Here is a 23,349-nt window from a genome sequence, read left to right on the forward strand (position 1 = left end):
GCATTTGCCCTGATAGAGGGACTGGGTGGAGTGGCATTGGCCAGCAGCCAGTGCGGGCTGGGCACAGCCACCACATGTCATTCAGTCAATGGCCCTGAGTCTTCTAATGGAGCCTCTGGCAGAGGCTCAGAACCTCTCAGGCCCACGATGACGGACAGCCGCAGGTGTGCCATGAAGCTCACAAGGTGTGGTTGCCGCAGTGGGGCCAGGTCCTGATCACACGGAGGCCTCCATTCTCCAGGATTCTAGGCTGGGGACCACCCGGCACAGCAGCCCGACAGGATGCAGGTGCAGTGACAGGTACAGACGCAGGTGTGCAGTCTGGGAAGGCAAATCGAAAGGAAGGGGGGAGGTGCCTGGTTGAGCGTCCAACTCTTGATTTCAGCTCAGGTCAGGATCTCAGGGTGGTGGGATCAAGGCCTGCGTCGGGCTCCTCAGTTGGCGTGGAGCCTGCTTAAGATTCTCTCTCCTCTCTCCCTCTCCTGCTGCCCCTCCACCCCCCTCCCTCTCTTAAAAAGAAAAAAAAAAAAAAGGAAGAGAGGGAATTCGCAAAAAAGACTCAACTGGACCACCTGGCCGTTCCCTCCTTCAGCTCAGAGACCCTGGACTCCCGCAGTCCATCTCCACTTGACTTTTTGGTGGCAAAAGTTCACTCCCTTCCTCAGAAGCTCGAGTGTGAGAGAGTTTGTGGAGGAAGCAAGGGCCCCGGAGAGCGTGAAATTACCACAGGGAACTGCAGGCCAGTGGGGAGTTCCTTTCATTTCCAGCCAGGGAAAGGTGGTCGGGGTGTCAGCAACCCCCACTGAAAATCCCAACACTAAATAATCCACTGGCTTTTTGTCATTGGCTGCATCTTTGGCCTGGTGAGAAATGTGAAGGGTGTAGTGGATGGGATGACAAAATGTCAAGCCCTCCAGGCCGTGCACAATAGGAGTCTAGAAGGAGACTCCCTGGGGGGCTGAGGGGAGAAGTTGCCCTTTTGCACCCATGCCACCTTCCCAGCTCACCTCGGGCGTCCTCACCTGGATTCCTGCCGCCCCTCCTCACCGCCCCACCCCTGTTGCCGCACACCCTGCTCCCCTCCTTTTGTTTGCCTTAGCACAGCTGGGGCAGACCAACCTTCTCCACGGGAGTTTCACCAAAAGCCAAAGGAAAGCAAAAAGGAATTTTCTATTGAAAGTACAAGATGATTAAATCTAGTGAGGTTTCCAGAACTCTGTTTTCTGATGATCTTAAGAGTCCATCCTCATCAAATCAAAGCTAACTTTCCTGCCCCAGCCTCTCCTGCTCTCCCATTCTAAAAGATTCCACTGTAGCTTCAGATCAGCTTTTGAGATTCCTTCCAAGACTCTTGCCTCCAAGTACCATCTAGTTTCTTCAGAACTCAGGAGCTGGTTCGTGAGAACTTACTGAGCACTTCCTGCGGGCCACGTGCTGTGCTAAGAGGATGACACACGCAGTAGATTTCCTTCAATACTCACAACCACCAAGGGAGGCCAGTGTGATTATCCACAACTTACCCGGGAGGAAACAGCTTGAAAAGTTAAATAACTCGTTCATGGCCCCACTGAGTAAAGAGAGGAGTGGCGATATGAACCCAGCATTCCGACTGCAGCTGCCCTTGGGAAGCAGTCCTCCCCGCAAGATACCCAGATGGATCTGGGCAAGCAAGATTTCGCAAGTCTACCCATTTACATTTCTCCATAAAACAATGTCAGCATGACATGCAAAATAAGCACCCGGCTACATTTAGAAAGAAGGTCGGTCTCAGACAACATCCTTCAACAACGATCGAATCTCACTTTGACTTCTGGAGACCCAGGAGTTCAATGGCCTCTGGCTTACCTGTGAGTCAGTGCCATCTTCAGCAGAAAGACTGTACATCTCAGAGATGGAGAGCAAGAGGAGAAAGGGGGAGGTGAGGGGCCCCGTGTGTGCACTTGGCAACAGGGAGGAGAAGAGACCTACCCTGACCCTCCCGCCCTCGGCACAGTAGGAAGCTGGCATAGGTGGGCAGCAGTGCCCTCTCTGGGCCTGGCAGAAAGGATGTGGTATGGCAGGTGGGCACGGGGTGCGGGTGGCCAACAGAAGCTGCAGCACGCTGCGGGGGGGGGGGTTCAGCAGGAGGGTCCCCGTGGTGGGGTAACTCCATGCTGTGCACTCTGCTTTCTGGATGTGAAGGAGGAGAGGAGAAGGAATAGAAATAGAGGAGGAAGAGGAGGGACAACAGAACTACAAGGGTTTCAGGTCAGTGGACTTTGTTCCTCTGTCCTGGTCTCTTCCCGTGCATCCCAGTCCCCACTGGTGCCACTTCGGAGGGGGAGGGGCTGCGGAGCACAGAATGGGATGGGAGAGTGTGCACTCCACCCTGAGGAGAACCCTCATGCCTGCTAGGGCCTCCACCCCACCTACCCCCTGAGAAGAAATCACAGATTGATGGATTGATGGTCCAGTTATTTATTGAGAAACCTGATTGTTCAAGAACATGGTGGGTGGTTCTGTACCCCACCCTGTTCGGTGGCATCGTGTCAGGGGTGCTGGGCAACTTTCTCCCATTTCCTCAGAAACAGAGGCGGAGGCACCTCAACTCGGAAGCCCGGATTGTAGGGAACAGTGTGGGCAGGGAAAGGAGGAGGGAATCCCAAGCCGATCCAAGGGAAGGGGGTGGCCCGGAAGAGCAGCTCAGGCAGGGTGTGGGGGACCTGCTGAACTGCCCCACTCTTCTTGCTCTCCCTGCCCTCCTTCAAAAGATCTCATCAACTCTCTAGGGAGGGAGGAGAAAGGAACCGACAAGTTAGGGGACCGGGACTGGGCAGCCAGGGAGAAAGGAAAGGGCTGTGGAGAAGCCTGGGAGAGCAAACCCCACAGGCCTGCCAGGTCTTGGGTGGCTCTCAGCAGCAGCGGCCGAGACGGAGGCGGAGGCGGAGGCGGAGGCGCCGCCCCCCCTCCCCCCCCTCCCCCCGGGGCAGGAGGCCAGGTCCACAGCCCAGCGCACCTCTGCTGTTTCGACTTCAGGGCCCTGGGCGCGGGTGGGGGAGGAGGCAGGGCCAGTATGGGCAGGCTCTGGACTCCTTGGCCAGCTGACCGCACTGGTGGTCTCAGAAGTCAAACTCCTCCAGGTCCCCTGTGCCCTCCCCGCCGCGAGAGCCCCACACGCGACGGTAATTGCTCTCCAGCTCCTTCTGCCGTTGCCGCTCTTTCTGCGCCTCCTCTGCTCCCTGCACCTACGGGGAGGCCGGCGAGGGCGCACGGTGAGCGGGGTGGCTGCTGGTGAGCCAAGGGCGGCGCTGGGCGCCCAAGGGTCCGGGGACTGGCCCCCGGGGGGGGGGGCGGTGCGGGCAGGGGACCCGGCACCCGCACTTCGCTAGGGAACAGCCGCCCGAAATTCCAGCAGCTCAGAAGGGGGCGAGGCTGGGACTGGCCAGGATGCGCCTGGCCATGCTCTCAACTCCACGGTGCGCTAGAGCAGGGTGAAGGCTTGGAGAGCCAGGGCCGGGGTGGGCTGCCTCTCACCAAGATATTGAAGAAAATCTCCTTGAGGTTTCTCGTGTCCTCGTCAGTCAGCCAACGGGCATCCTCCTCTGTCCCTTCTGCCCCTGGTCGCACGATTTTGATTTCAATTTTCCCTGGAAAGAAGCCGCGTGGGCAGTGAGAGGAGAGGCAGGATGGGAGCCTCTGTGCAGGGCCCTCGGCCTCCCAGGTCCCCAGCGAGGTTTCCAGTCCACCTTGACCCAGCCCCTCCACCTCAGGCAGCAGGCCCTGCCAACAGCTCTTAAGCCAGCCAGCCCCAGGGCCCACCTTCCGCCGTGAGCCCCTCCCTCTCCAGCAGCTCTTTCACCAGCCCCTCGATTTGTTTCAGCTGTGGGTTTTCCCGTTTCATCTCGAGGACAGTCAGATCCTGATTGGGGCCTCCGTGACGGAGCTTGGTGACCCGGACCCGGACTCTGTGCTCAGGATCCTCCTCTTAGAGGGGGAGACACACAGGGAGACACAAAGCAGAGCCGTGACTCCAGGTTAGGGGCTGTGGTGGTCACCCCTCCCTAAGCCATCCACTGGTTCGGGCAGTTTTCCATCACAAACATATAGATGAACCAGGGCTCAGAATAAATTAGTGCCCTCCCCTTCAAACCTATAAAGCTCCCTCCACCAACTGCAGCCTCCCTTTTCCCTCCCGGACCAATAATTCTCTGCCTGTCCCCTACAGGAAAAACAACTGTGTTTTCTGAGGCAAAAATCAGGCCACCTGGGCCAACAAAAAAGTTTTAAAAAGCCAGGTTGGAAAACTGTGGTTTGGTACTCCACATGCTGGTACTCGAAAGACATTCCAAAGTTCATAGAGGTAGTGGGATGGACGGTGTGAAAACAGAACATTCCATTTGGAATGTCTGATCTCATACGACCCTGTGGAAGGGAGATCAGGGGGTGCAAGAAGAAGCAATAACTTCAAGTCTGTCCAGGCAACGGGCTTATAAATAGCTGGGCTTGCCTATTCACACCCCACTGGCTGGGGCCCCTCCCAGCGCAAAGGGCTCATTGTTGATAAGCCGCATCCTTCACCACTGTGTGGTCTTCAGCACGCAGGCCCACTCGCAGTCGTTCCGTTCCTGTCTCCTGACCACCCACTATGTGCCAGGAAAGTGCCAGGCACTAGGTGCACAGAAGCAAGCCAGAAAACAAGACAGACATGTTCTAGAAGCTGCTTCCCAAAAAGATGAATGAATAGGAGCTAACGAGGCAAAGGGATGCCGTGGGAAGAAGGCAGGCATGAACACAGCATTCCAGAAAGAAGGAAGGGAGTAAGCTCCCTCAGAAGGGAAAGAACACGATCCCCTCCAGGGTCCACCAGCTGAGGGATAAAGACAATGGGCTTGACTGCCCCTCCCTGTCTGACAGCTCTTACCTGCTGTTTGGGGGGAGAGGGGAGGCTTTTTGGGGACAACCCTCCTTTTCCTGTGCTTCTTCACCAGTTCTGGACTCTGTTTTTCCTCCAGCCTTTTGATGAGTTTGTTGAGAGTGGAGGTCAGGGCCAGCATCGCCCGGTCACGCTCGGACTCCTTCTGCAGCCCGTCTGGGCCCAGCTCCTTCTCTGTCTGGAGTGCCCAAGGCAGGAGTGGGGAGTCAAGGGGCTGGGGGGGGGTGGTCAGCGGTCCACGCTCTCCGGGAGAGCACTAGCCACGTCCCAGCCCTCTCTCTGCGCCCCCTTCCCTAGGGCTCCCTTTGGGCCCTCAGGCCGGCCCAGCCCCCAGGAGCGGTGGGCTGCGGGAGCGCCGGGAGCGTGGGCAGTGAGAGCCATGCGCACCTCCTGGATGATGTTCTCCAGTTCCCGCTCCATGCCGGCCTTCACCTCCGACCGGAGCCGGTCTCGGTCTGAGGGCAGCAGTATCCCTTCCAGTTCCTTCTCAAACTCTCCCAGTAACTGCTGTTCATCCTCATCTTCGTCTTCATCCTCCTCCTCCTCCTCTTCTTCCACCTGGTTCTGATGATCTGCCTCACTCTTTTCCTTCACCTCTGCTTCCCTGTGAGGGACTTCTGCAGCATCGTCTGCAGGCTGCTCTTGGCCTCCGTCTGGCCTCCCCTGGGTAGATGGGGACCAGAAGAAAGAGGTGGACAGTTGGGGTTTCAGGAGAGGCGCACGGGTGGCAGACATACAGTGGCTGGAGCGCGGTCGCGGGGCGGGAGGGGGGCGGGTAGTCTCGGGATGGGGAAAAGAAAGGGAGTCAGCTCCACGGGGCTCACTTCAGGCCCAGGTCAGGGGCGGTTGTCCAAGTGCTCCCGGCAGGGAGGCGGGGTCTCCCCCTCCCTTAAGCAGGGCCCATACCTTTTTTGAGCCACCTTTCAGCTCCTCTATCAATCGAATCAAGTCCGCAGGACTCCGGATGACTTTGACCTGCACATTGTTCTGAAAATCTGAGATGAAAGAGCAGGAGTGAACCAGTTGTGTCCTAAATTCTATTTTGATTTCCTGAGGAGACCAAGGAAAGACGTGGCCCCCGCCTCCAGGAGCCACCCGTCTGGTGAGATGGGGCCAACACAGCCCCCTGGAGAGCACTGTCCTGAGGTGGGCCCACAGGTGAGCGAGGGGATGCTAACGAGCTCCTGGCGCTGGCCCTGCTGACAACTACTCCAGGTTTTAGGCCCACAGAAGAGATTCTAGGGCCACAGACTCCTCCCTGGATACTGTTCTCCCCTTTCCACAAATACAAACTACTGATTGTCCACTCTGTTCCAGGCACTCTGCTACGAATTACAGACTCATTCTCTTAACCTCACAACCACCCTGCAAGGTAGGGGTATTACCCACTGTTGGGGGCTGAGGAAACGGAGGTTAAGTGAAATCACCCAGGATTACAAAGTCAGCAAGTAGCAGACCCACTGTGTCCTGCTATCTCCCTAGAAGGGAACTGCTGTCTGCAAACAGCATTACCTCCTGCAGCAATGAATTGGATGCTGGCCTGGCCGCCCAACCTCCCCCACCAGTGTTTAGCTCCACCCCACCCCCACCCGAGCCAACCCCAGAATACATTCAACCAGTAAAGGAGACAGGGAGGGTTCGCTCACCATGGGGAGGGCCCGGAGCTGGATCTGCTGCCTCAGGGTTTGGTTCCTGCTCCTGATGAGGAGAAAGGGCACACAGTCCAGTACACTAGGTGTTTATGTCTACCACACTTGTAAGGCGGTGGTTCGGGGTACAGCCTTGCCTCCCTAGACAGGTGTAGGTCATCTTGTGATGACCTCAGCTCGCCCAGGGCCAGCCTCATCAGAGAAATGGCCGGGAAGCTGGCTCTCACCTCAGCCTGAGCCTCCTCTGCCCCAGGGGTCTGCTCCTCTGGCTCATGAAGCATCTTCCAGAAATCTGATTCCTTACTGTCATCCTTGGTGGGGCGTGCACCTGGGATACAGAGAACAGGGAGGAATCTGACAGGAGGGGAGAAATGGAAGGGAGCAAGTAGAATGGGGTACATTTTCCTTCACTATTGCTAAGGAATCAGGACCCAGAGTACTTCCTACCGCCCCCAACAGTCAGTCCAGGGCAGTAAGACTGGGGAAGGGAAGAAACGGAGAGAGGTTTCGTGGAACTGGGGCAACAAGGTCCTACCTGCTCTCTCTGAGGGCACTGTCCCCGGCTGGGCCTCACTCCACATTTGGGTCTCTGGGCCTTGCAGCTCCTCTAGGACTTTATCCCCATACTGCTTGGAGTCTACTGAGAAACAGTGTGTGGGCAGGAGAGGCCACGTGCCTCTGGGCTCTCCATCCCTTCTCTTCCACCGGCCCCGCCCCGTGTCACTTCTTCCTCTCCTGGCCTTCTCATTACTCACCAGCTTGCCTCTGAATGTAGGCCATGTACTCCTCGGGCTGCAGGGCAGGGTGACAGAGAATGGCCTGGGGGGCGGCACTGGGTGGGGGCCGGAGGAGAGGGTGGGGGCAGAGCCGAGGCGTCCGAATGGTCAGCACATAGGAGCAGGACAAGGGCTCATCCACACGGTCGATGTAGTCCCCGGACATACCAGCACCCTCGTCACAGAGGAACTGCCAGGATGGAGAGGGCGGACAAATAATAATTACTACTAATAAGGAGCTTTTGTTCCGGGAGCGGCCGCCTGTTATGTGGCACTTACTGTGTGTCTGGTTCTGTGCGTGCATTGTGTGGATAACACTGTACACACATTAGCCCCGTTAATTATCACCAAAACCTAGTGAGGGAGGGATGCATATCACAAGTTTGTGGCTCAAAAAACTGAGGTTTGATGCAGGTTAAGGGACTCAGTCAGGTGGACCACTGGTAAGTGGTAAAAACAGGAATTGAATTCAGGCAGCTTCCCTGCAGGTAACCAGCCAGTTTGTGTTTCACATTCTTGCTTTATATAAATACAGCGTATATATACTTATATGTATTTGAGATAGATATATATATATACACAGTTGACCCTTGAACAATGCAGGGTGTTAGGGACACTGAGGTCACTTTTAACTGTGATATACAAGTTACTGGAGACAAACTGCTCATGCCGAGATGATTAGCGTCATGGAGTTTGGAGCAGATACCTGCAATACTTGAGCTCATCCCAACAGCAACAGCAGGTGGCTACGAAAGTGTTACAGTCATACAGAATGTACTACGGTTTTATGCTGTTATGATTTACTACTGCATCCTTATGTTTGTTTACATTTCTCTCTACTGTGAATGGCACCATATATGGTCTATAAGTCTGTGCCTGAGTTTTGACAAATTTTAACCTTTATAATAGATTTATGTATATTTTATGGTAGCAAATGATAGACTACTACCTACATATATTTCATGCATTCATGATATACCTAACTTAATTTTCCCAATATTTCTAGGCTATGTGGTTAATCTGTGAGTTCTTTCAAATTGTCATAAATCTCCAAAAAATTTTTCAATATATTTACTGAAAAAAATCGTCTTATAAGTAGGCCCACACAGTTCAAACCTGCTTTAGTCAAGGGTCAACTGTGCTTATATGTATTTGAAATGTATATATTCCTTTTGTGTGTGTACACATGTATGTGTATATATATGATTAAAAATTTTCCCTGCAAAAGACAATATTAAGAAAGAAAAAAAACCTCAAATCAGTAACTTAACCTTCTACCTTAAATCACTAGAAAAAGAAAAGCAAACTAAGCCCAAAGCAAGCAGAGGGAAAGAAGGAATACAGATTAAAACAAAAATAAGTGAAATAGAGAATAGAAAAACAACAGAGAAAAACCAATGAAACTAAAAGTTGTTTTGAAAAGATCAGTAAGTGACAAAACTTTGGCTAGACCTACCAAGAAAAAAAGAGAAGACTGAAATTAGTATAATCAGGAATGAAAGAGGGGATATTACTATCAACCTTACAGAAACAAAAAAGGATTGTAAAGAAATACTATGAACACCTACATGCCAACAAATCAGATAACTTAGATGAAATCGACAAATTTCTAGAAAGGCACAACTACCAAAATTGACTCAAGAAGAAAGAGACAATATGAACAGACCCCGTAAGTAAAGAGATTGAATTAGTAATCCAGAAACTAACCACATAGAAAATCTTGGGCCAGATGGGTCTACTGGTGAATTCTACCAAATATTTAAAAACCAATAAATACCAATCCTAATCAAACTCTTCCAGAAAAAAAGAAGAGGAGGGAATATTCCCCCCAACTCATACTACAAAGCCAGTATTATAACCCAGATACCAAATCTAGACAAATATATCACAAGAAAAGGAAACTATAAGCCAGTATCTCTTATGAATGAAGACTCCAAATCGTCAACAAGATACTAGTTAATCAAATTTAGCAACGTATAAAAAGGGTTACACACCAGACCACGTGGATTTATCCCAGGAGTGTAAAGTTGGGCTAACATAAAAAAATCAATTAATGTACTTAATACACCCTATCAATAGAATAAAGGACAAAACCCACATGATCATCTCAATGGATGCAGAAAAAGCATTTGATAAAATGTGACACATCTTCATGATTAAAACATTCAACAAACATGAAATAAAAGAGAATTTCATCAACCTGCTAGAAGGCATCTATGAAAAATCCACAGCTAACATTATACTTAATGGTGAAAAACTGAATGGTTTCCCCCTAAGATCAGGAATAAGACAAGGACGGGGCGCCTGGGTGGCTCAGTTGGTTGAGTGTCTAACTCTTGATTTTTTGGCTCAGGTCTTGATCCTGGGGTTGTGAGATCAAGCCGCATGTTGGCTCCAAACTGGGCATGGAGCCTGCTTGAGATTCTCTCTCTTCCCCTCTCCCCCTTCCTCCCTCTCCCAGCTCTGTCTCATGCTCAAGCTCTTTCTCTCTCTCTCAAAAAAAAAAAAAAAAAGGGAGTAAGACAAGGATGTCTGCTTGTGCCACTTCCATTCAACATTTGACTAGGCCAATAAGGCAAGAAAATGAAATAAAAGGCATCAATATTGGAAAGAAAAAAATACAACTCTCTCCATTTACAGATGATTTTATATATAGAAAATCCTAGGGGCACCTGGAAAGATCTGAATAGACATCTCTCCAAAGAAGATACACAACTCGCTAATAAAGCACATGAAAAGATGTGCCACATCTTTTACCATCAGGGAAATGCAAATCAAAACCACAATGAAATGCCACTTCACACTCATTAGGATGGCTATAGTTTAAAAGATAAAAGCAAATGTTGATGAGGATGTGGAGAAACCCTCAGATACTGCTAGCGGGATTGTAAGATGGTGCTACTGCTTTGGGAAAAGTCTGGCAGTTTCTCCAAAAGTTCACTGTATGATCCAGCAGTTCTACTCCTTGGTATCTACCGAGAGAAATGAAAACCTATGTCCACACAAAATCTTGTTCACAAGTGTTAAAAGCAGCATTGTTCATAAAACTAAAAAGTGTAAATAACCCAAATGTCCACCAAGTGATGAATGGATGAACAGTATGTGGAACAGTACTTGGCAATAACGTGTAAGAAAGTAATGGTGATGCTACCCATGGATGATCCTTGAAAACACAGTAAGTGAAAGAAGCCACGGGCGCCTGGGTGGCTCAGTTGGTTAAGCGACTGCCTTCGGCTCAGGTCATGATCCTGGAGTCTCAGGATAGAGTCCCGCATAGGGCTTCCTGCTCAGCAGGGAGTCTGCTTCTCTTTCTGACCCTCCCCCCTCTCATGTGCTCTCTCTTTCTCATTCTCTCTCTCAAATAAATAAATAAAATCTTAAAAAAAAAAAAAAAGAAAGAAAGAAGCCAGACACAAAGGTCACATATTGTATGATTCCAGTCACATGAAATGTCCAGAAGAGGCAAATCGGTAGAGACAGAAAGATGAGACGTTGTCTAGAGTGGTGGGTGTGGTCAAGGGGACAGTTTGATGGAAAGTAACTGCCAAAGAGTAGGGACTTTCTTTTAGGGTGAGGAAGATGTTCTGAACGTAATTGTGGTGATGATGGCACAACTCTGAATATACTACACACCACTAAACTGTGTGCTGAATTGCATGGCATGTGACTCATATCTTTACAAAACTCTTACTGAAAAAAATACTGCATAACTTCTTACTCAGGTGAAAGAAAAGGTGGCATGATTAAGACAAAATGAAAGAAAATAAAAGCAAGAAAGGAGAGAAAAAGAAACAGAACAGATAGAATAAAAGAAAGCATAAAATAAAATGTTAGAAGTAAATCCAAAAAATATATATATGAATTTATATATATAAAAAATAAATGGTTAAAAATTTCTAAAAATATAACAATGCTGTTTACAGAACACATTTAAGACATAAGAATACAGAAAGGATAAAAGTAAAAGGATGAAAAAAATACAGTAAACTCAGTGAAAGCTGTCATACAGTTCTATTACCACACAAGAGACTGTAAGTAAAAAAAATTAAGATAGAGAAGATCAATTCATAATGTTAAAAGTTCAACTTATGAGGAAGATAATTTAAATTGTATGTAATTTTTTTTATTCTTATGTTAATCCCCATACATTACATCATTAGTTTTAGATGTAGTGTTCCATGATTCATTGTTTGTGCATAACACCCAGTGCTCCATGCAGAATGTGCCCTCCTCAATACCCACCACCAGGCTAACCCATCCTCCCACCCCCCTCCCCTCTAGAACCCTCAGTTTGTTTTTTAGAGTCCATCGTCTCTCATGGTTCGTCTACCCCTCCGATTTCTCCCCCTTCATTCTTTCCCTCCTGCTACCTTCTTCTTCTTCTTTTTTTTTTTCTTAACATATATTGCATTATTTGTTTCAGAGGTACAGATCTGAGAGTCAACAGTCTTGCACAATTCACAGCGCTTACCAGAGCACATACCCTCCCCAGTGTCTATCACCCATTCACCCCATCCCTCCCACCCCAACCCCCACTCCAGCAACCCTCAGTTTGTTTCCTGCGATTACGAATTCCTCATACCAGTGAGATCATATGATACATGTCTTTCTCTGTTTGAGTTATTTCGCTCAACATAATACCCTAAATTGTATGTAATTCTTTATCTTCCTTATTGTTTGTCTCTCCCAACTAGAGCAGGAATTTTTGTCTTTTTTGTCCACCAAAATATCCCTAGCAACTACAACAGCGCCTGGCACGTAGAAGCCCTCAATAAACATTTGTTGAAGAAATGAACAGATTGCCCCAAGATACATAAAGCAACAACAGACAGAATAATGAATAAATTTTAAGAATAAGGAATAACAGACAAGTCAATAATTATAGCAGAAGACAAATGATTGAACAGCACAATTAATAATCATGACCTGAAAGACATACAGAAAACACTGTACCTAACAACAGAGTACACGTTCTTTTCTAGCACAAAGAAACATTCCGAGAAACTGACATATACTGGGCCATTTAACAAGTCTCAACGAATGTAAAGGACTCAAATAGCACAACTACCAGATATTCTATGTAATTATGAGATATATAAGAAAATCAGGGAAACCTGAAGATACTGAATATTTGATAATACTAAGGAATTACTATTAATTCTTTAGTGTGATATGGTACTGTAGTTATGTTTTTAAAAGAGCTTTTTCATTGGGCACCTGGGTGGCTCAGTTGGTTAAGCAACTGCCTTCAGCTCAGGTCATGATCCCGGAGTCCTGGGATCGAGTCCCACATCGGGCCCCCGGCTCAGCAGGGAGCCTGCTTCTCCCTCTGACACTCTCCCCTCTCATGCTTTTTCTCTGTCTCTCTCTCTTTCTCTCAAATAAATAAATAAGTAAAATCTTAAAAAAAAAAAGAGCTTTGTCATTTATTTTTAAGTTTTTTTTTATTTATTTGTCAGAGAGAGAGAGAGAGCACAAGCAGGGGAGTGGGCAGAGGGAGAAGCAGGCTCCTCGCTGAGCAAGGTGCCAGATGTGGGACTTGATCCCAGGACCCTGAGATCATGACTCGAGCTGAAGGCAAACGCTTAACCAACTGAGCCACCCAGGCGTCCCTAAAAGAGCTTTTTTTAAAAAAAGATTTATTTATTTGAGAGAGAGAGAATGAACGTGTGATGGAGGGAGATGCAGAGTGAGAGGGAGAGACAGAATCTCAAGCAGACTTCATGCTCAGCGGAGATCATGACCTGAGCTGAAACCAAGAGTCGGACGCTTAACCGACCGAGCCACCCAGGGGCCCCTAAAAGAGCTTTAACTTTAGAGGGATAAATACAGAAATATTTATGGATGAAATGATGTCTGTAATTTACTTCCAAATAGTCTGGCAGTGGAGGCGGTAGTGGAGGGAGATGGGCAAGAAGATAGATAAAATGAGACTGGACATATTTGTTGAAACTAGATGATCACGGGGTCATTGTACAATTATCTCTGATTTTATGTATTTCTAACTTTCCAAAATAAAGGTTTTACAAGGACAATCTTAAATACATATAAACTGCACCCAGCACTTATACTTTTAAGACATATTTACACATGAATATATGTATAATGTAATAACCTTTTATAACAACAAAAACTGGAGGGAAAACTATTTACTCACTACAGCAATGATGACAAAATGATGGGACATTCATCCAGTGGAATAATATGCAGAAGTAAAAACAAAAAACAAAGCTCTAGATGTAAGGCCAGAAAGAGATCCAGAAAGATCTCTAAGAATTATTGTCATGATATATAAAAACAAGTTGCAACACATGTTTAATAAACTAAACGTTGTGTATAAAAAAAGAGAGAAAAAGAAATAAGATTCTCTAGTCATAACTGCTTGTGAACCACAAAGAAAGGCAAGGAGTGCACATGAAACACTAAGAGAAAGGTGACCTGTGGGGGGTGCGGCATGAATGGGAACTGAGCAGGTGGGAGATTAAGTTTGGGAGGGGGAATTTTCCTTGCACAAAAATTTCTATACTGTCTGGGTTTTCAATCATGGAAAAGTATTATCCGTTTGAAATTTAGATAAAGATACAAATCAAAACCACAATGAGATACCACCTCACACCAGTCAGAATGGCTAAAATTAACAAGTCAGGAAACAACAGATGTTGACGAGGATGCGGAGAAAGGGGAACCCTCTTACACTGTTGGTGGGAATGCAAACTGGTACAGCCACTCTGGAAAACAGTATGGAGGTTCCTCAAAAAGTTGAAAATAGAGGTACCATACGATCCAGCAATTGCACTACTGGGTATTTACCCCAAAGATACAAAAGTAGGGATCCGAAAGGGTATGTGCACCCCGATGTTTAGAGCAGTAATGTCCACAATAGCCAAAATATGGAAAAAGCCCAGATGTCCATCAACAGATGAATGGAGAAAGAAGATGTGGTACATATATACTATGGAATACTACTTAGCCATCAAAAAATGAAATCTTGCCATTTGCAATGACATGGATGGAACTAGAGAATATTGTTTAAGTGAAATAAGTCAATCAGAGAAAGACAATTATCACATGATCTCACTCATATGTGGAATTTAAGAAATGAAACAGAGGATCATAGGGGAAGAGAGGGAAAAATAAAACAAGATGAAATCAGAAAGGAAGACAAACCATGAGAGACTCTTACTTATAGGAAACAAACTGAGGGTTGCTGGAGGGGAGGGGGGGTTGAAAAAAAAAAGAAATTTAGGTAAAGAAATTTAAAATAGCCATAAAAACTTATAATAACTAAAGTAGTGCTTGGAGAGAAATTTATAAGAAATGTTTATAAAAAAGGAAAAGCTGAAAATGAAGGGGTTAAGCATTCATTTCAAGAAGTTAAAAATGGAACAGTAAAATAAACCCAAGAAAGCAGAAGGAAGGAAAATAAAGAGTAGACATTAATAAAATAGAAAACAGATGCAATACAGAAACTCAATAGAGCCAAAATAGTTGGTTCTCTAAAAAGAGTAATACAACTGACCAACATCTGGTGAGACTGACTAGTAACAAAGGAGGCAAACAACCCATGAGGAATGAAAAGAGGAACCTAATCACAAATGCTACAGAGATTAAAAAGATAATAATAGAACGGTATCATGAACAACTTTATGACAATAAATCTGAAAAATCAGATGAAATGGATAAATTCCTAAAAATACACCTTACTATAACTGACACAAAGAAATAGAAAACTTTGAATATTCCTAAAATGAACAAGAAAATCAAGCTGAAAATCTTCCCACAACGAAAATGTAGACCAACATGATTTTCCAGATTAACTCTAGCAAACGCTCAAGGAATAAAAAAAACTGCAATCTTGAGGTACCTGGGTGGCTCAGCCAGTTAAGTCTTGATCTCAGGGTCATGAGTTCAAGCCCCATGCTGGTGTGGAGCCTACTTAAAAAAAAAAAATTACAATCTTAAACATTCTTTGGAGTATAGAAAAAGTGAGAACATTTTTTAACTCATCTTTTGAGGAGAGCATAATCTTGTTACCAAAACGTGATAAGGACAGTACTAGAAGGAAAAACTACAGGTCAGTCTCTCTCAAGAGATATATACAGAGTCCTTTAAAAAGCAGCAAACTGAATCCAGCAAGATCTAAAAAGAATAGTCAAGGATAATACATATGACCAAACTGGGTTCATCTCGGGAATGCAAAATTGGTTTAACATTAGAAAATCAATAAATCATTTAATTTCAAATTAAAGTTTGGTTTAATATTAGGATATTAATTAAGTACATTAGTTTAAATCAGTTTCATATTAATAAATTCTTGAAAGAATGACCAGTTCTTAGGAATCAGTGAAATGCGAATTAAATTCATCATGAGATACCATTACACATCCACCGAATTAGTGAAGATTTGAAAGTCCGGTAATATATATTGGCCAAGATATGGGATGTTGGGAAGTCATACTGCAATAAGAATATGAATGGGAACCAAAACTTGGGAAAATATTCTGCAATGCCAAATAAAGTAGAACAGGGGCTCATCACCTTCATAGCCCATGACCCAGCAATCCTATGCCCAGGCAAAATTCTCCTTCAAGAGATCCTTGTGCATTATACTAGGAGATACTTACAAGAATGTTGTACATAGCAGCAGGTTTTGGTAATAGCAGAAAACTGGTAACAACCCAAATGTCCGCAAAAGGTAATTTAGATGAAAAGATGACGACGAACTATACAAAGGAATATGCTGCAGGCCGGTAAGCAAGTGCACAGCAGCTCCGGACCTTGACGGGGCTGAATCTCAAACACAGTACCGAGCAAAAGAAACAAACCCCAGATTTCCTTGTATGCACTCTGCATGTTTTCATACAATATGATACCATTTGTATAAAGTTCAGAAGAAGGCAGCTAAATTAAATGAGATGCATACACAGATGGCAAAACTCTAGAGAAAAGCAAAGGAGTTCTCCTCTCAAAGTTAGGATAGCTGTTAGCTCTGTGGTAAAGGGAGAAAGAGCGATGTGGTGTGTGGGGGCACAGAGGAACTCAAGGTATTGTCAGTATTCTTTCATAACCTAAGGCGATTGGATGGGTATCTCCTTTATTCATCCTTACACAACAGACGCATGTTTTATACCATTTTATATAGTATGGTGTATTTTGCAATATTTTTAAAATGTGATTAGGAAAAAAAATGACCACAACATTAAGGTACAAGAGGAATATAAGAGGAATAACTTACCATGAAGATATCACTATTCTGAATTTATATGCATCTACCACAGTCTCAAGATATATGAAGGAAAAATTAACAAAATTGCCAAATCCACCATCACAGTGAAAATTTTAATACACCTCTTTCAATTATTGGCCACGTGGACAAAATAAAATTAATAGAAAACTTGACCAATACAATTAGTCTTGAACTGAATAGAGAAAACACATACTTTCAAGCACACACAGACAATCTTTTAAAGTTCACCAGAGAAAGTCGATAATCACCAATGAATCACTGACATAACAGTGAAAAATGAGAAATCAGCAATTACATAAAAACAATGAAAATGGAAACACTGCCTATCAAAACTTGAAGAACGCACCCCACAGGGACTGAAATGGACACCTTTCTCCATACATGATTAAGGAAAGGAGAAAGTGAGTGAAGCGTCCCGCAATTCCTATTACGGACAAAGGGACAATCTATTATACAAAGAGTTCTTATAAGTTTAGAAGAAAAAGACCAACAATCCATTAGGAAAATGAGCAAAGATTTTGGATGGTTGAAAAAAGAGTAAAGGTTGAAAGAGAAATGGCTCTTAAATAGGAGTAAGATTATTTACCTTTCCTAAGATAAATGCAAGTTAAAATCATACTAAGAAATCACTTTATCTGATGCCTATTCAATGACTGGCCAAAATCCACAAGTTAAAAATATTCTGGGCTGGCAGAGCTGTAGGGGAACTGGCATTCTCCTACATTGCTGGAGGGAGAGTAATTTACCTAAGCAGGATAACTTGGCAGTATGTATCAAAATCACACAAGTCTACTTCCAGGAATTTAACCTACATCTACTCTGTAGGTACAAGGTTATTCACTGCAGTACTTTTTTTTTTTTTTTTAAGATTTTATTTATTTATTTGACAGAGAAAGACACAGCGAGAGAGGGAGCACAAGCAGGGGGAGTGGGAGAGGGAGAAGCAGACTCCCTGCCGAGCAGGCAGCCCGATGCGGGACTCGATCCAGGGACTCCAAGATCATGACCTGAGCCGAAGGCAGTCGCTTAACCAACTGAGCCACTCAGGCGCCCCTAGCACTTTTGTGTTAATAAGAGTTAAAACAACCAGGGGTGCCTGGGTGGCTCAGTCATTAAGCGTCTACCTTCAGGTGAGGTCATGATCCCAGGGTCCTGGGATCTAGTCCCGCATCGGGCTCCCTGCTCTGTGGGAAGCCTGCTTCTCCCTCTGCCTGCCACTCCCCTCTGTGCCCTGCAGGGAATCTGCTTGAGGATTCTCTCTCTCCCTCTTCCTCTGCTCCTCCCGCTTCTTACATTTTTTCTCTCTTGCTCTCAAATAAATAAATCTCTTAAAAATAAAAATAAATAAAAATGAACAAGAGGGTGATGGGCAAAATGGGTGAAGGGAGCCAAAAGATACAAACTTTCAGTTATAAAATAAGTCATGGGGATGTACAGTACGGTGATTATAGTTAATGATACCATATTACATATTTGGAAGCTGCCAAGAGAGTAGATCCTACAAGTTCTCATCACAAGAAAAAAAAATTTGTAACTGTATGGTTGACAGATGTTAACTAGACTTATTGTGGTGATCATTTTGCAATACATAAAATACTGAAACATTGTATTTTATAACTGAAACTAATATAATGTTACATGTCAATTATACCTCAATAAAAAGACAAAAAGAAAAAAAGAAAGAGGGCACCTGAGTGGCTCAGTCGTTAAGTGTCTGCCTTCGGCTCAGGTTATGATCCCAGGGTCCTGGAATCAAGCCCCGCATCAGGCTTCCTACTCAGTTGGAAGCCTGGTTCTCCCTCTCCCACTCCCCCTGCTTGTGTTCCCTCTCTCACTGTGTCTCTCTGTGTCAAATAAATAAATAAAATCTAAAAAAAAAAAAAAAAAACGAAGAAAGAAACAAGGAAGGAAGGAAGGAAGGGAAGGAGGGAGGGAGGAAGGGAGGGAGGAAAAAGAAGCTATTTATATATGTATTTGGAAAGAGCTCAAAGATAAATGTTTGTATAAACATTGAAAAAATCTCTGAGTCAGGGCACCTGGCTGGCTCAGTCAGTAGAGCATGCGACTCTTGATCATGGGGTCGTGAATTTGAGCCCCAGGTTGGGGGTAGTTTACTTAAAAATAAAATTTCTGAGGAGCACCTGGGTGGCTTAGTTGGTTGAGCGCCCAATTCCTGATTTCAGCCCAGGTCATGATCTCAGGGGTGGATCATGAGATCGAGCCTCACGTCAGCTCTGCACTGTGCGGAAGCCTGCTTAAGATTCTCTCTCCCAGTTTCTGGGATCCAGCTCCGCATTGGGCTCCTTGCTCAGTGGGGAACCTGATTCTCCCTCTCCCTTTGCCTGCTGTTTCCTCTGCTTGTGCCCCCTCTCACTCTCTCTCTCTCTGTCAAATAAATAAATAAAATCTTAAAAAAAGATTCTCTCTCCCTCTACTCCCCGACCTCCACCGCATGCAAGCTCTCGCTCTAAAAAAAAAAAAAAAAAAAAAAAAAAAAAAAAAAAAAATCTGAGCATATAAGTATTTTTATATTTGAGCTATGAGAATGTAATATCTATTCAAAAAATTAAATACAGAATTTTTTAAGTGTGGCCACATGCAAAAGAATGAAACTGGACCATTTCCTCACACCATACACAAAAATAGACTCAAAATGGATGAAAGACCTATATGTGAGACAGGAATCCATCAAAATCCTAGAGGAGAACACAGTCAGCAACCTCTTCGACCTCAGCTGCAGCAACTTCTTGCTAGACATGTCTCCAAAGGCAAGGGAAGCAAGGGCAAAAATGAACTATTGGGACTTCATCAAGATAAAAAGCTTTTCCACAGCAAAGGAAACAATCAACAAAACCAAAAGACCCAACAGAATGGGAGAAGATACTAGCAAATGACATTATCAGATAAAGGGCTAGTATCCAAAATCTATAAAGAACTTATCAAACTCAACACCTAAAGAACAAATAATCCAATCAAGAAATGGGCAAAGACATACAAATAGCCAATAGACACATGAAAAAATGCTGAACATCACTCAGAATCAGGGAAATACAAATCAAAACCACAATGAGATACCACCTCACACCAGTCAGAATGGCTAAAATTAAGTCAGGAAATGACAGATGTTGACGAGGATGCAGAGAAAGGGGAACTTTCTTACACTGTTGGTGGCGCAGCCACTCTGGAAAACAGTATGGAGGTTCCTCAAAAAGTTGAAAATAGAGCTACCCTATGACCCAGCAATTGCACTACTGGGTATTTACCCCAAAGATACAAATGTAGTGATTCGAAGGGGCACCTGCACTCCAATGTTTATAGCAGCAATGTCCACAATAGCCAAAATATGGAAAGAGCCCAGATGTCCATCAACAGATGAATGGATAAAGAAGATGTGGTATATATATACTATGGAATACTACTCAGCCATCAAAAAAAAATGAAATCTTGCCATTTGCAGTGACGTGAATGGAACTAGAGGGTATTGTGTAAGTGAAATAAGTCAATCAGAGAAAGACAATTATCATATGATCTCACTCATATGTGGAATTTAAGAAATGAAACAGAGGATCATAGGGGAAGAGAGGGAAAAATAAAACAAGATGAAATCAGAGAGGGAGACAAACCACGAGAGACACTTAATCATAGGAAAGAAACTAAGGGTTGCGGGGGAAGTGGGGGTAACTGGGTGATGGACATTAAGGAGGACACGTGATGCAATGAGCACTGGGTATTATATAAGACTGATGAATCACTGACCTCTACGTCTGAAACTAATAATACATTATATGTTAATTGAATTTAAATTTTAAAAAATACTAAAAAAAAAAGAATTTTTTAAGTGTGAAAAAAATTCAGTAAGTTAGAGAAGTGAATTAACATAAAGCAGAAGGACAAGAATAATAAAGATAAAATAATGATGTTAATGAAATAGTAAACAGACAACAGAGTGGATAAAGTCAAAATGCAGCTCTTGGACTAACAGACAAATCTCTAGCAAGACAGATCAACAAAAAGAGAAAAGGCAAAGTCAATATTAGGAATTAAAAAGGGAACAGATCTATAAAAAGTGATTATTAAAAATAAAACATTATAGGAGGTGCCTTGGGTGGCTCAGTCAGCTAAGCGTCTGCCTTCAGCTCGGGTCATGATCCCAGGGCCCTGGTACATGGGGCTCTCTGCTCAGCGGGTAGCCTGCTTCTCCCTCTCCCTCTGCCCCTCTCCTTGCTTGTGTGCTCTCTCTCTCTCAAATAAATAAATCTTTAAAAAAATACAGGGCGCCTGGGTGGCTCAGTCGTTAAGCATCTGCCTTCGGCTCAGGTCATGATCCCAGGGTGCTGGGATGGAGTCCCGCATCGGGCTTCCTGCTCCACGGGAAGCCTGCTTCTCCCTCTCCCACTCCCCCTGCTTGTGTTCCCTCTCTCGCTGTGTCTGTCTCTGTCAAATAAATAAATAAAATCTTTAAAAAAATAAAATAAAAACATTATAATTTTATGTTAATACATTTGAAAATTTAGACAACTAAATAATGGCCTATGAAATTGTAACTTGTTAATGCTTCATGCATTAATATGAAAAACTCTTATCATCATTTAATAAACTAAATCAGTAGTAAAGACCATCCCCATAATACACAATATACAGGATTGTGGTGTATTGGGACGAGGTGGTTTTAGAGAGTTCTCCCAAACCTTTAAAGAACAGATTAGGAGAATTCCTATCTTAGCAAACTGTTGCAGAGAACAAGGAAAGAGAGAAACTTTTCAAGACATTTATGAAGCTAATATAACTTGATACCAAGACAAGACTAAAACAATACAAGAAAATTGTAGACCAATTCACTTATGATAACAGCTGTAAAAATCAATTAAAATATTAGGAAACTGAATATATCAGTGTATTAAGAATATTTCAAGGGGCACCCGGCTGGCTCAGTCAGTAGAGCACGTGACTCTTGATCTCAGGGTTGTCATTCGAGCCCCATGTTGAGTGTAGAGATTACTTAAAAATAAAATCTTAAAAAAATACTTTGTGACCATGAATTATCCCAGAAATGCAAGGGTAAAAAAAAAATCTTAGAAAATTAATTAGTTGAATTCACCATATTAAAAAAATATGGAAAACCATATAACCATCTTGATAGATACAGAAAAAACATGTTAAAATTCCACACCTACCCATGATGAAAATGTTCCTCAAACTAGGAATAAAATGGATCTTCATTCACCTGATAAAGGGTGTCTACAAAAAGCCTACAAGAAAACATCATGTTCGTAGTGTGACTTCAGGAGTATTCCCTTAAAGTCAGAACAAGCCTAAATGCCCACCATAACCACTTCTACTGCACTGCAGGTATAAGAAAAATGAAATATATAAGGATTAGAAAGGAAGAAACCAAAGTGTCCCTATTTTCAGATGACAAATTATTCACATAGAAAATCCATGAGAACCTGCAAACTATTAGGAATGAGAGTTCAGTAAAGTTGTGAATACAAGATCAATATATCAAATTAATAATGTGACCATACCCCAGCAACACTCAATCAGAAAATGTAATTTTTAAAAGATGCTATTTACAGGCTCAGTCAGTCGAGCGTCTGACTCTTGATTTCACCTCAAGTCATGATCTCGGGGTCATGGGACTGAACACTGCATCGAGTTCTATGCTCAGTGAGAAGTCTGCTGGAGAGGGCGCCTGGGTGGCTCAGTTGGTTAAGCGACTGCCTTCGGCTCAGGTCATGATCCTGGAGTCCCGGGATCGAGTCCCGCATCGGGCTCCCTGCTCCGCGGGGAGTCTGCTTCTCCCTCTGACCCTCCCCCTTCTCATGTGCTCTCTCTCTCTCAAATAAATAAATAAAATCTTAAAAAAAAAAAAAAAAGAAGTCTGCTGGAGATTCTCTCTCTTTCCTTCTCCCGCTGCCCCTCCCTGCTCAAATGGATAAGTAAATCTTTTAAAAAATAAATAAATGAAAGATGCCATTTACAATAGCATCAAAAACTATAAGGTACCTATATGCTTGAAACATTTGCCTACACACATAAGACACAAATAAAAGCTACAAGGTAGGGCGCCTGGGTGGCTCAGTTGGTTAAGCGACTGCCTTCGGCTCAGGTCATGATCCTGCAGTCCCAGGATCGAGTCTCACATCGGGCTCCCTGCTCAGCAGGGAGTCTGCTTCTCCCTCTCCCGCTCCCCCCTCTTGTGCTCTTTCTCTCTCTCACTCTCTCTCTCAAATAAATAAATAAAATCTTTAAAAAAAAAAAAAAGCTACAAGGTATCTAGAACTAACCTCACATGAGATATACAAAAGCTTTCACAGAGAAAATTAAAATATTTCTAAAGTACAAGGCAATAAATAAATAGTATACATTATGTTCATTGTGAATGAAGAGTCAATATCATAAATATCAATTCTCTCCAAATTAATATAAAATTCAATGTAGGGCGCCTGGGTGGCTCAGTCGTTAAGCATCTGCCTTCGGCTCAGGTCATGATTCCAGGTCCTGGGATCGAGCCCTGTGTCGGGCTCCCTGCTCCACAGGAAGCCTGCTTCTCCCTCTCCCTCTCCCCCTGCTTGTGTTCCCTCTCTCACTGTGTCTCTCTCTGTCAAATAAATAAATAAAATCTGTAAAAAAAAAATAATAATAAAATTCAATGTAATTCCAATTAAAATCCCCAACAGTTTTTTCACAGAACTTGTCCAATAATATCTCAGACAATTTTGAAGGACAAAGGAAAAAAATGCCTATTATCAGATACCAAGACTT

At 44.3% G+C, this 23,349-nt stretch overlaps 1 protein-coding gene across 7 annotated transcripts in view; it reads right to left on the bottom strand.

Moving 5' to 3' along the window:
* Positions 1-2,441: 2,441 nt before the first annotated feature.
* Positions 2,442-23,349, bottom strand: part of OS9 (OS9 endoplasmic reticulum lectin) — a 31,092-nt gene continuing 10,184 nt past the window's right edge. For 2 of the 7 annotated variants that reach the window (XM_064590987.1, XM_045873096.3), the window contains exons 6-15: positions 7,317-7,527; positions 7,097-7,201; positions 6,789-6,889; positions 6,559-6,610; positions 5,819-5,907; positions 5,300-5,575; positions 4,901-5,090; positions 3,799-3,963; positions 3,514-3,626; positions 2,442-3,224 (exon numbers count right to left, since the gene is read on the bottom strand). In XM_064590987.1, the coding sequence (XP_064447057.1) occupies positions 3,099-3,224; positions 3,514-3,626; positions 3,799-3,963; positions 4,901-5,090; positions 5,300-5,575; positions 5,819-5,907; positions 6,559-6,610; positions 6,789-6,889; positions 7,097-7,201; positions 7,317-7,527 (1,428 nt within the window). In that variant the 3' untranslated portion in view covers positions 2,442-3,098. The remainder of the gene's footprint in view (positions 3,225-3,513; positions 3,627-3,798; positions 3,964-4,900; positions 5,091-5,299; positions 5,576-5,818; positions 5,908-6,558; positions 6,611-6,788; positions 6,890-7,096; positions 7,202-7,316; positions 7,528-23,349) is intronic. The other 5 variants (XM_064590988.1, XM_045873097.3, XM_064590989.1 and 2 more) reach the window with 3 other exon arrangements.

The sequence above is a fragment of the Mirounga angustirostris genome, unplaced genomic scaffold, assembly GCF_029215605.1.
Source record: "Mirounga angustirostris isolate CCGP_5_RB_7025 unplaced genomic scaffold, mMirAng1.0.hap1 SCAF_5, whole genome shotgun sequence".
Classification (NCBI taxonomy): domain Eukaryota; kingdom Metazoa; phylum Chordata; class Mammalia; order Carnivora; family Phocidae; genus Mirounga; species Mirounga angustirostris.